Genomic DNA, 13,099 nt, shown 5'->3' on the forward strand with positions numbered 1-13,099 from the left:
AGACATGCATTTAGCAGTGACTGTGTTGGCACAGTTGGCTCTGTGAAGCACAGTGACTGTAGAGTTCAGAGGGATGGGGTACTGCAGTATAAGTCACCAGAGCAAGAAGCCCATCAGCACAGTCAGCCAGTCTAGAAATGAGGCACTCAAAGCAGCAGCACCCTTTTCACTGCCTCAGCCAGACTAGCAGGAACTGATGGCTGGGCTGAAGCCAGCTCCAGCCTCTCCATGCAGACTGCAGTTTCTTACCATACAGACCTGTTGAGTTAGCAGATCAATTCCTGTGCTTGGAGCTGAGTGCAGCAAGCTGAATCCCTCTGCTTAAACACCCTCATGAGAGGGAAACATGGCAAAAGGTGTTCCCTTTCTGGAAGTATGGAGATGTGAAACCTGTAAACAGCATATTTTCATAAGGGATGCCTGCTACAATGAGAACTGTGGTGGTGTGCATGTGTGGTTTGTTTCTCTGGGCTTCTCTACAGGCTGCACTTCTTAGCTAGATGGTGTTAGCTTGGCTTCCCAAGTCTCACCTATGGAGTAGGAGAGCTAGAAACATCCACACTACTCTTCCCACAGCAGCAGCTGTATCGTCTGCCTGGAGAATAACAGAAAAATACTAAGATACTATTTTAGCTTAGTAAAATAAATTTTAAAAATCTAAAAATCTTTTTATTGGGAGAGGAGGTGAAGGAAGGATTTTTCACAAAGTTTTGGTATCAAATCATCTTCTTCAGTTAACTACAGTTACCCAAACAAATGGTCTGCATGGTGCTTATCCTTTGGAGATGGTTATGCTACGTAACATGCCTGTTGGGATGCTGGGACATACCAGAATATGCTCATTCAGAGAAGCCACTTGCATGTGCATAGAGAACTACCCCTGCCAAGAGCAGACAGCATCCTAGAGGTCTGTCTCTGAGACATGTCTGTGGTCAACTGTTACTTTTCACACCCGCTCTGCAGAGCTTTGTGCTATGAAGTTCTACCTCATGTACTCCTCACATGACAAAAACCTGATTTCCCAGGAAAATGATGGCCTCTACAAGGCTAGGGCTGGCCTATAGCTGAACAAACGGTTCTGCTGGCTCAGCAGTGACCTGCAGCTGTGTGTAGGACAAGCACCCAGAGAGCAGCCTTACCTTCCTGCTGGTGAGGAGAAGCCCAAAGCTAGGTTGTGCTGGAAGCAGAACTCTTAGGCCAACTCATCCACAACAAATATTGTAAAAAGAAACTTCATAGATTCTACCTGTATTCTGCACCAAGAGTTTAATGTATGCTGCAAAACAAAAATTATACTATTTCCTTTGTAGTGTGGCAGATATTGCATAACAGTATCTTCTGGATTGAGCTTGTTGATGGATGAGGATATTAAATAGTTAAAAGGATTCTTTCATCTTAGTGAATCCTCTACTAGAAGAAAACAAACAAACAAGGAAAAACTGGCCAGATTGTGCTCCTACTTCAAGTCATGACAAGTATTGTGACGGTGACTGCTGCCACCCAGCTAAAGGACTGAGGCACTTTGTAAATCAAATTTCAAGTAAAGAAATTGGTTTGTGAAACCTCCTCGGCGTGGAGTCACAAGCTGTCACAGTGTATTAGCATTATGTTACTGGAGTAAAAAGCAAAACAAATTAAGATGTTTAACAGCTGAAATCTGAAACAAAATTGTGTTTAATGCTGAAAATCTTGTTAACATATTTTCAGGCTTCCCTTTCCCCCAGTATTAAATCTCAGTGTGTGCTTGCAAGCATCTTTTTATCACACATAGAAAGCTACTGCAGGAGAATAAGAACTATACATGACATATGGTAAGGAAGGGTGTTTCACCCTGCATACAAAAGACTTTACTATTGCCACAGCATATAGCAGGCACATGGGAAGCTTTTAAGGACCATGGGAGGAGCACAGCTGGAATTCCCCGCATGTCCGTGGTGACAGAAAGCATTGCATCAATAGCAAAGGGTTCAAACTGAAGATTACACATGTTGTAGCATTTAATGTGAAGGGTAATCTGAACTCCCAAACTGCTTTTTCTTTCATATTGGCTCCCACAATGAAAGAACCATTAAGGGTTTTAGTGATCTTCCAAGACTCTGCTTCCAGCAGAAAATTGGCTCCTTCTCCTTGGACACAAGACCAGTTTTTAATTGAATTTCAAGAGATGATGGATGTTATGCTTTATTCCAAGTCTATATGCTAAATTAACAAGGCTGTCTGCTTAGTTTCCTCTTTTGAAACCACATTTTGATGAGTTTCTGCTAATTCTCTTACACAGGGCATTAGACATGTGAACCAAGTCCTTATTCAAGAGTTGAAATAATAGACATTTTTGCCAAGGTTATTACTTTAGATAATAAATTGGAGTGACAATAATTTGCTTTCTGAAAAAGACTTACCAGCTGAATTATTTCAAATAGAATAAAACTAGATATACAATATATTTTCACCAAAGTATTTAAAAATTATTAGTTAATACTTAAATGTCTATCTTAGAGCAGAGATCATTCCATTAAGTGCACGTTTAGTGTTTCTTTTTTTCTGCACATTCCTTCTGGTCACTTCAAAGATACCAGAAAGTCCCTCAGGACTACAGAATGTGTTTAGCCTGAATGAGGTTTATTTATTCATCTTTTTACTTGTTAAAAAATGCCATTGATAACTTCAATATTCATTTTTGTGAAACACAAAATGGCACAGAAATAAATATTTTCCTTAACTCTGGCTACTGCAGTAGCACTTACATAGTACTGTAAGGGAAGCAGATGCCTCACAGAGGTAAGCCATTGGGAAGGGAATTTAGAGTGAAATTTTGGGCTAAACTTAAAAATATTGAAAGCAAAATTCTGACTAACGTGCAAAACCAGGAACCAGCTCTATTAAGTACACGTATACCTGTCTACCAGTAGAAGCTGGCTTGTTTCCTGAAGATACTGGGGTAGGCAAAAAGGAGGCCACCTTCTTGCAGGACAGTGGGTGCTATTGCTTGAAGAGCAGTAAGCCTGCAGTTAGGAATACCTTTGCATGTATGTTTATTCTTTTCAAATGGGAACATTTAAAAGCAATCATGTGTGTAATTTTAAAGTGGCCCAGGACGGCAATAAACGGTGTTAATGGTTTCCTTTTGGCAGCACAGCCCTAGCTGTCTTTCTTACTTCACAAGGAGCTTTTCAGATGAATTGAACAAACTGGCCATGTGGATTGGGGTTTGCACTTAATTTATCACAAAATTGTGGTTCTCTGCTGAAAAACAAAACAACAATGTGAAAATACACATCTCGTGTCTTCATCACGAGAAGGTCAAAACCAGACATGATGTTTATCAACTAATACAAGCAGCAGGTTGAAAGAGTGTGGTTTAAATAGCTGAGTAATTTAAACATGGAATTAATAGAATAACATAATATATTCATCATAACTGAATAATGGCCTTCCCACAGGTTACATAGTGTGGAAAAGCATGTTCAGGTCTTTATCCGCATGAGATTAGGCTTTCAAATGGTAGCCTATTAAATAAAATATTAATAAAATGTCAATTATTTCTCACAGCACTATATTTCAAACATATTTCAGTTCCAACCTGTGTCAGACACCAGTCTTACCCTAGTCCTCCCTTACACAGAGGCTGTCAAAGATTCATTTTTGTCAATGTTTTGTGCTACAACAGAATGACTCAGGACCAGCTTTAATCATGGTTGTAGCCTGAACAATCCTGCAGAGCATATCATTAGATCTCAGGAGAAGCTAATGGCTTGTCTAGTTTGTACAATTGTCCAAATCTTCTTTTCTATCAGTTTTCCATCAGTGACATGTCATTTGTTTGAGTTGCATGCTGGTGAGACAACTATCCACCCCAGGACTACTGTTACTAAATAAATAAATACATAAATAAATAAAATGTTATGGCAACTAAATAAGGAATCTTTGAAGTTATTTCTTTAGAACATGAAATCGGTGCGGGTCTTGAAATAGTGTACCCTCATGGAGCCGCACTGATTAGCAGTATTTGATACATTTTATAGCTATTGTTTTTCTAACACAATAGGACAAGTGATTAAGCAATTTGTGCCTCCTGACACAGTAACAGAGTAATATTTTTCAAATCTCTGCTGGCAGACACTGAAACTAAGCAGTAAGTTTAGAATCTTTGTTCAACAGACAGCAGTACGGTTAATACCAAGTTTGTTAAACTCACACATCTAAGTTTAATGATGCTAAAAGGGCAAATAGAATCCCCCCACTAAAAGGTTTTTTTCACAGCTCCTTGAGGCACAAGGCGGTGGCTCTATCAGCAGTGCGAGTTTGTCAGCATCAGTGGGGACACCCGGGCACTTCAAGGCCTATCATCACATCTCTTTAAACTGTGTGGCAATTTGATACCAGGGTGGAAAGGGAGGGTCTGTGTGCTCACAGCAGAGACAACTGAATGGCTTTCAGAAGGAAAGGTTTTCTGGGGACAATTCATAACCTCAGCGAACTAACAAGGGACATATAAAAGCAGTTTTGGTGCACCCTGGGACCTCACAGCCCAGCTGTGGTTGCAAGTGAGAAAAGAAGTAGGTATTATGGAGAGAAATAAATTGCATTTCAAGTGCACCTGTCCATGAGAAAAATTCAGGGGAGCTTAAGGTCTATGTGGCACTCTTCAGAAAACACATCCCTTGTGGCTAGTTTATCAACAGGAGGAGAAGGAGACCATGGAATCAAAACTGCAGGTTAAACTGCACTGGAAAATGTAGAAGAAATAAACAGATGAATTTTCAGAGCCCACACTTACAGGCTATGGAGAGGTTTCAGAGCACCCCAGTTTCAGTGGGACCACAGCCCTCTCAAACACAAATAGCAGCATGTCTTCCTCTTCCCTTCTCTGCTTGAGGGCTGACAAAGAAGTCTTTAAGTCTCCACTGTTCTGCCCACAACAGCAGTAGTTTTACTGGGGACTTTTGAGGAATTCAACTATAATCTGATCCATCTCTCTTCCCTGCTGCCTCAGCTAAACATCTGTAAGAGAGTCTTTCTCCTCCCACTGAATTCCAGCTTCCATATAAAAATGTCTCCCAATCTATGTTTTTATTCTTAAAAGTAGTATGCTGAGAAATCAGTATTGGTGGAAGCTTCTCAATAGCTGTAAATCCAGAAAAACCTGATGTGTTCACCTATGTCACACTCTCTTCACCGTGTACTAGCACTAGTTTCATTTTAGAGCACTGTTGTGGCTTTTGTCCAGTTGGTCTTTAATCCTCATGTACAGGCAATACTTGGTTGCATTGCCATTTTGGGGTATTTACACCCCAGACCTTACCAGATTTTTATTCTTTAAAATTATACATTAAGGTGATTTATGCATTACAGCTATTTTAATTCCGTTATGGGATTGACAAGGTCAACACAGAGCTTCTCTTGCCTTTCTGTAACTCTGCTCAAGAAAACTCTTCAAGTGTCCCAACAGTTTTTATGTAGACAAGCCCAAGAGTGAAAGAGCAGTGACCTCAGCTCTGGCAGGGAATTAACTCTGTAATATAATACGGTTTCTTTTTCCATTTCTAAATAATGGGATTCTATTAGACCAAACTGTAGTCTCATCTTAATGATAATTTATCGTATAGCATAGCTGAATTTTGCCTTTTATAAATCATTAGGAATTACAATACACAGTTATATAATTGAATCTTCTCTTGTATCATTAATATTTTTCATTGCTTAGAAAACTCGTTTTGGTTCAGAACTCACATGTAACTGGGTTTAGAAATTGCAGGGGTTTTAATATGCCTATTTCTAAGTGATCAGTTATTTTCATTACTTTTAAATATTTTGTAAGAAGTCTTTAAAAGTAGAATACTTTAAAAGTATTTTATACTTATGAGGCTTTATACAAACGATTCTGCACAATTTTAAAGACAAATCTGGCTGTAACTTTATGTATATATTCCAAAATCTCAACAACAACAAAAAAAAAATAAATTCATGATCTCTGAAAGGAAATAATTATGGTTAATTAATTCCCATATTGACATTTAAATGTATTAGTGGTATGCACCAGTGAAAGTATTGATCAACAAAAGTAATCAGTAATAATAGGAAAAATTAATCACTTTTGAAGATGTATTTGACTCCAGCTGTGGAATGTACTTTGGCAGGATTGAAGCTGGATTTCTGAAGAGGATCTCGGATTCCTCTGTGAATATAAGAGGAACTATTACCCACCAAAAATGACAATGAAGAAATGAAAACATAGGAAATTTGGGAGGCCATGCTTTCATTTGCTATTAGAATATAAAATAGGGAGTGATGTATGACCTAAAACTTGTGATCTACAGTTTCTAAACCCATTTCTGGCACCGATCAGCCACAGGAGATTTAGAAGAAAACACAAGAAATCTTTTTTGGGGAAATATTTGTTAAAGGTCTCATCTTCAATAAGCAGAGATTGGCCTCCATCCTGAAATGTGTGGGTTTATATCAGAAATCTTTCAGAATCTTTTATTAACTCCAACTGTACTGGCTGGATATTCTTCCTTAAGAGCGCTTTTTTTTTTTTTCCTGCAGAATTCCGTTAAAGTCTTGACCTCAACAAAATCTTATGGCAATGAGTCTCAGTTTGATTACCTAACGATTGGAAGCATCTCCCTTTACCAGTTCTAAACTTGCTGAGGCAGGAATCAAATAACCACAGTGTTACACATTATCCTACTTTTTTTGTTTCTCCCAGTCTCAGGAGACAGCTTAAGAGATGCGGTCATGGAAAGGGAGTAAATGGTGAAAACCCAGAAGTGCCTAATTTAACTTCTCCAGTCTCATCAGTATTTTAGTATTCATATGTAAGTACAGCACACCCCCTTGTTGGTACAAATAATTTTTCCTCCTCTCTTGAATGATATGTGCTTTCTGTCAGTCATTCTTGCCACCTTTCTGTGAATGTCACCAGATTTGGTAGTCAGTGAATCAGAAATATTTTAGGACTGTTACATTCCCAGTGGTAACCAAATATGATGGGAGTGAAGGGCTTAGATGTCCATTTAGCACATCCTCTTTTTCTGCAGCATGACAAAACCAGTGAGGCCATGTTTATCAAACTTTTTGTCTCCATAGGGATACTCCTAGTGATAATTAGATCTATGTATTCAAACCATGACTGTTCTAAAATAGACTGTCACATAATATATTACAAGTGCATATAGTAACAGTAAATGCAGTTCAACTACCACTCTTTCAGCTATAAGAATAATTTATTCTAAAAAATGCAGAGACATCTTAGTTTGCAAAGAAAGCATGGAACTGTGGAGTCAAAGTGAGAGGGGGGTTCCTCTATGTTTGCCCCTAGATGTGGTGGCATTTTGTTTCCAGTATTACCAATGGAGATTACTGAACTGCTTGTTTTCAGAGCTCACCCCTTTTGGTAACCTTTTTAAAGGTATCACAGCAAGAGTATTTTGGTAGCTATGCCTAAAAGGCCAGGAACTTTTGAGCTTATTTTGAACTACAGTGTCAGACATCTTAGATTAAAAAAAAAGTACGAATAACCTGCAGCTTGTGACAGCCTGAGGAATATACCTGTGTAGCTGTGCATCGCATTGAACTCCACTAACACTGCGATAATAAACCTCAATGACAATTAAAGCTTCCACTTTGTGGCAACTTTGCTGTCTTTCCCCATGTTCCCCATACTCCCAGCAAATCTGAGGTAAAGTAACCAAGGACTTGCTGAAACTGAATTGTCTTCTACTTGGCTCTCTGGAAAAGAGTCCTACAAGCCAAGGAGGCCACAGCAGTTGAAAGCTTCAAGGAGCACCACAGAAGGAAGGCAGACCAACACCGAGCCAGATCCAGCATGTTCATGGTTACCCACATAGAGGCAGGTGGAGGGAAGAGGTTATTCCTCTCTTTGCTTGGCTAACCTGTGTGTTCCTTGGTGTTCCTTGGCCTACTTGATGACCTCTTGTGCAAGGTACATGGTACAGAGTTGTTTTGCTAAGATGGAGCCATATTTTAGTAGCACCCTAGATGAAGCCACCAGCTTATTTCATAATAAGTGTCAGGTGACAGTTTATAAAGGACCAACTGAAACTGGTACAGAAGCAGTTATGTTATGTCTCCCATTGTAATGTGGTCTTCATAGAGCAAGTCTGCTTTATGGAATGATAAGGGTAGTCTATAGATTAATGTTTGACTCCTAATGATTCACACGAAAGTAGCAGCCAGAGTTACAGACAGGTATTAGTTTAGCAGGTGTCTAGGAATTACTAGTGAGCTTCATGTCCCATTCCCTCTCTGTACACTGGGATCCTTCCCATGTGAAGAGACCCAAGATTTTGCTTTCAGAAAGAGCTCTCACTTCAGACCACAGCAGTAAGCTAGTGGCCTCGACTGGAGTAAGGCTGGTTCAGGAAACTCCTGGTAGGTACATCTATTAGCACTTCCAACAGTGTCAAAAAAGGTGGGAGAAAAAGAAGATTTAAAAAAATATTCTACTGGACCACAATCACTTTTCATGACAGTTCCTTTTCCCACTGGTTGGTAATAGTTTGGTAAATTTATTAAGTAAGTGTAGATATGTAAAGTTTAAACTAGTTAGACACACTTGCTTCTCAGTGAAAAAGATTCTTTTAATTAATTATAGTTTTCCTGTATGCTGGCTATGCATTCTTTAGTAGCAAAATGAATGTTAGCATTGTCATGCATCTATCCAAGATATCCATACTGCAATCAGGAATTAGTTTATCTGCTAATGCATTTGGGAAAAGTGAGAGTGTGTGCAAAAGCTACCCCACAGCCAAATTTGACATTAGACTTGAATTTCAAGTCTTGGTATTTAGAAGAGCAGACAATGAAACACTCAAGTTGCCCCAACACACAATGTGAATTTACCACCAAACTCTTCAAGATACAAGATGTGTTCATATTGAATTTGATCTGTATAGTAAAACACATTATTCTTTATTTGAACAACATGACGGGGTAAAAAATTTCTTTACTGAAGCATCTTTTGACTTGTCAGATCTCCTTACCTTGTGAACCCCAGGTCATCTCTTGATGTTACGGATCAGCTTGCCTGTTAGGCTTTCACTAGTTCCATTGGTAAACAGCCTTGGAATTAAAGTGAGCAGCCTCTTGGCATCCTCTTCCTGCCTGGGCTGCTGCTGGGTACCCCCTGGCCCTCCTCTAGCTTCTGTGCTTGTAAAGGTCAGCAGCAGTCCTGTAGATTAATTAATTAATTGAATTCTCCTGCCTTTGCAGAGAGGTGGGGGAAATAAACTGCACCTATTTTCAAACCATCCATTTCTACCTGACTGAGCAACCATGAAGGCTGACATTAACCCTTCCAACTGGCCTACCACCGCCACCGTCCTTGCAAACAGTGGGTGCCACATGCCTCAGGCCTCCGACCATTCCCTGTGCTATAGGGGTGGCCAGAACACAGAAAGCAGAGGCTTGGGAAAGGAGTTATGGGTCAGAGGAAATAAATGACAGATGTTTCCAAAAAGCACTAATGAGAAATTTAGATATCTAAGTGGAAAATTGTGATCAGAAATAGAGAAGTGATCTTAGCTCTCTATAAACTATTAGTGAGTCAGACACCACAGTGCTTTGGTACCATGCTAGTATCCCTTTTGCAAGACATCTTCAGAAATATGAGACAGTGGTTCCAGTTCTGGATAAGGTTTTCAAAGTTCGTGCATTAGGGAGTGTAGGTGTAAAGGAGACAGCCTACTTATCAGGAACAAGACAGATCAAGATGCCAACCAGTTTACAGTGTAGTGAAATTAAAAGACAAAAGTTCTAGCAAACATGTAGCTAGAACTACTGTTGGGAGCTGAAGCTTTCATGTTAGAAATAAAGCCCAAGTTTTAGCAGGCAAATAGTGAACTTGGCAAAAAAAAACAAAAAACCCAGAGAAGGGGTGTGTTGTCATCTCTCAGATCATGACGCATTCCATAAAATGGAAGCTGATCATCTTCACACAGAAAAGCCTGACCAGGAGAGGTATCTTTAAATCACCCTTGGTTGGTTGGTCAGTTTACTGCTAATACAGGTCTCGCCTTCTCAAAGATCTCAGGGATCAGTTCAGCCATGGTGAAGCAGATGGACGGAGCACTGTAGCTTCTCCAGCCGGAAACTCTTTCCATATGGATCACTATTAGCAGAACTGCACTGCAGTCCACAGCTGGGTAATTCCTAGAGACAGACCGTTTAGTTTTAACATTCTTATATCATGAAATCAATTTCAGAATAAAAAGTAAAATGGAAAAAGCTATTCACATTAAAAAACATATTCAAGAGATGCATACGTGTTTTTTCTCCAGAAAACAGACTGCATGTTTTATTGCCACATTTTAAAACTTACCACTGAGGTATTTTTATTAGTGAAACAGCACTTGTCCCATCTTTACACATTTTATTCGCGCTCTGGCGGTGGCACCCTCTCTCCAGCACCCAGTCGTGCGGAGGAAAGCTCTTGCCAGATTTGCTTCTCAGCCAAATCCCCCAACAGTATTTTTTTCCCCTTTCTTTTTTCCACTGACTCTCACAGAGTCAGACAGAGTTCATCCCCCGGCTCCCCTGCAGCTCACCAGCAAGTGCCCCTGCGCACGGGCCGCCCCGGGAGGCAGCACTGGCTGCGCTGCAGACCCAGGGGCCCCGGCTCTTCTCGAGGGCTGGAGACCGCCCCGCCCTGGCTGGGTTGGTGCAACTGGGTGCCGGCTTGTCTTCGCCAGCCCGCGCATCTGCTAGTACCCCGTGCTCTGCTGGGGCCTCGCAGCCGGGCCAGCTGCTGGGGACCCGTCGGCGCCGCGGCACCGGCGTTCCGGGCTGGGCTGGGCTAGGGTGGGGATCGCTGCCGGGCAGTAAAAGCAAAGCGGGTTCCCAGATACGAGGCCACTGTGAGAGTCCTGGCCTGGGCGGGATCCCAGCGGCTGTCCCTCTCCTTGCACTCGGGATGAAGCGAGGGTTTAAGAAGAGCCCTTTGCGCTCTGAGCTCATCTGCAGGAGGCTGTATCCACTGACAAACCAGACACGATATTATGCCTCCCTTTTTTTTTTCTTTTAGTGGATATCGCTTAATATTGGACATCTCCAATTGCAGAGGTAGCGATCAAAGGTCATATGCGACGCATCTTCCGCCCCTCCCCCCCCCCCCCATCAGCCTCTTTGCTAATTAATAAAGGCGCAATTAGGCCATTATTAATGATGGGAGCCGCGGTTACGTTCTTCCTGATGGTAACGGAGATTAAAAATAATGCTGCTGAGCCCATCTCCTTTTGATGACTCAGTCGAGATTCTGCGACGTGCGCTTTCAATCTTTGCCAGAAATCCAAGCTCTACCAAGAAGTCAGAAGAGCTACGGTGCTGTATTTGCTTTTGGTTTTTATTATCAACAATCAATTAATGGTACACTCTTGGAAAACTATATGCACATGTAGAAATATTTCCCCTTTTAAATAGAAGCATTCATTTTAACCACATATAAATAAATCTGAAAACCCTGAACATAATTTATGACGATTATGCTCACGAACATATTCCAACAGGTAGGGAGGAAAAAAAAAAAAGAGACGACATGCGATCGATAACAAAAATATGTATCATTGCCTGAACCTGGTCTCTCTAAACGTAAATGTAACCGAACCCGTGAGAACCTTATTTCTTCATAAAGACACGCCATAGAGACTACGAGAAGGGAAAACATTATTTATACGGTCAACTAGACAAGTCTGTACTGGTATTAACACTCTACAGTTGAGTCACAGAACACAGTTGTAGAAAGACACGGAAAAAGAGAAAGCATAGCTGGCAACATTCAACTAAGAGCTATAGTTTGTGCCTTTTAAAATAAAATTAGAAAACCCTAACGGAGATGCCTAAAAACTGCGTGAACCGGGTAATAATAATAATAATTAATTAATAATAAATACAAGCCGTCAGCCACGAGGGGCGCGGGCCCTGCAGGGGCCGGATCCGCGGTCCGGAGGAGGAGGCGGCCGCCGGGCCAGGGCCAAGTCCGGCGGGGCCCCAACGGCGGCAACGGAGAGACCCGATACCCAACCGAAGGACAGTGGCACCGGACGGCGGAGTAAGAAACGGGCGCAGAGCTGGGGGGCGGCAGGAGTGGGCCGGAGGTGGGGAAGGGGGCGGAGAAGACACTTTCTCTCTCGGGCTGACCGTGAAAAGGAGCTTAAAAAAAAAACCAGGGCCGGGCTGGGCTGGGCTCCCTCCCCCACCGCTGGGCTGCCCCCGGGAACAGTCCCCGCGGCCCTGCGCTGCCTCGGCGCCTTCTCAGTGCCCCCTGCGCGGCCAACCCCCCCCTCCCCGCCGCAGCGGAGGCCCAGCGGGGCCGGCCCCGCCGCGGGCCGGGCCGGGGCCGAGAGGGGTCGGGCGCGGCCTCCTGGGGGGGAGCGGGGTCCCGGCCCCGCGGAGCCCGGCGCAGCCCGGGCCTCTGGTTGTTACTATGGGCGGCCGGCGGACACTAACGAGCTGGAGGGGCCGCCGCTGCCGCCGACGCCGCCGCTCAGAACATGCCGCTCTTGACGAGGCTGCCTTTGGTGCCGCCGGGTCGCTGCAGCGAGGAGAGGACGCTGGCGAAGGGGCCGCCTAAGGAGTCGGGGATAGAGGTGATGGGCCCGGGCCCCGGCGCCCAGGCCTGCCCCGGCCCCGCCGCCGCCAGCCCGCCGGGCCCCGCCGCCCCCTTGCCAGGCTCCCCCCCTGGCCCGCCGGGACCCGCCGCTCCCTGCCCGGCGGCTGGGCTGGGGCCGCCGCCGCCGCCTCCGCCGCAGCTGGGCGCAGGGTTGGGGTTGGGGCCGGGGCCACCGGTGCTGTCGGGGTCGGTGCTCTTGGCCTCCTTGCTCTCGTCGTCGCGGGAGGCGTCGGACTTCTTGCCGGCCGCCCCGTTCTTGGCGGCTGCCGCTGCTGCAGCCGCCGCCCGTTCCTGCTTGCGGAACTTGGCGCGGCGGTTCTGGAACCAGACCTGGGGGGAGGGAACAGGGGGAGCGGGCAGCGCGGCAGCACCCTGGGCGCCTCCTCCCACCTAGCGACCCCGCCTCGGCACCGGCATCGGCCCGGAGCCCGGTGGAGCGGTATGTCCCACGGCGCGGCCCCGCCGCGAGCG

General features: G+C 43.9%; 2 protein-coding genes across 3 annotated transcripts in view; one reads left to right on the forward strand and one right to left on the reverse strand.

Moving 5' to 3' along the window:
• The window catches only part of TMEM33 (transmembrane protein 33), a 221,824-nt gene that overhangs the window by 123,058 nt on the left and 85,667 nt on the right, over positions 1–13,099 (forward strand). The gene's annotated exons all lie outside the window — the stretch shown is intronic.
• The window catches only part of PHOX2B (paired like homeobox 2B), a 2,711-nt gene continuing 1,970 nt past the window's right edge, over positions 12,359–13,099 (reverse strand). Inside the window, exon 3 of the mRNA XM_062642399.1 lies at positions 12,359–12,958. Within this exon, the coding sequence (XP_062498383.1) occupies positions 12,503–12,958 (456 nt within the window). The 3' untranslated portion in view covers positions 12,359–12,502. The remainder of the gene's footprint in view (positions 12,959–13,099) is intronic.

This window comes from Pezoporus occidentalis, unplaced genomic scaffold (genome assembly GCF_034315485.1).
Source record: "Pezoporus occidentalis ecotype Australia unplaced genomic scaffold, CSIRO_AGI_Poc_V1 ctg71, whole genome shotgun sequence".
NCBI classification, from domain to species: Eukaryota; Metazoa; Chordata; class Aves; order Psittaciformes; family Psittacidae; genus Pezoporus; species Pezoporus occidentalis.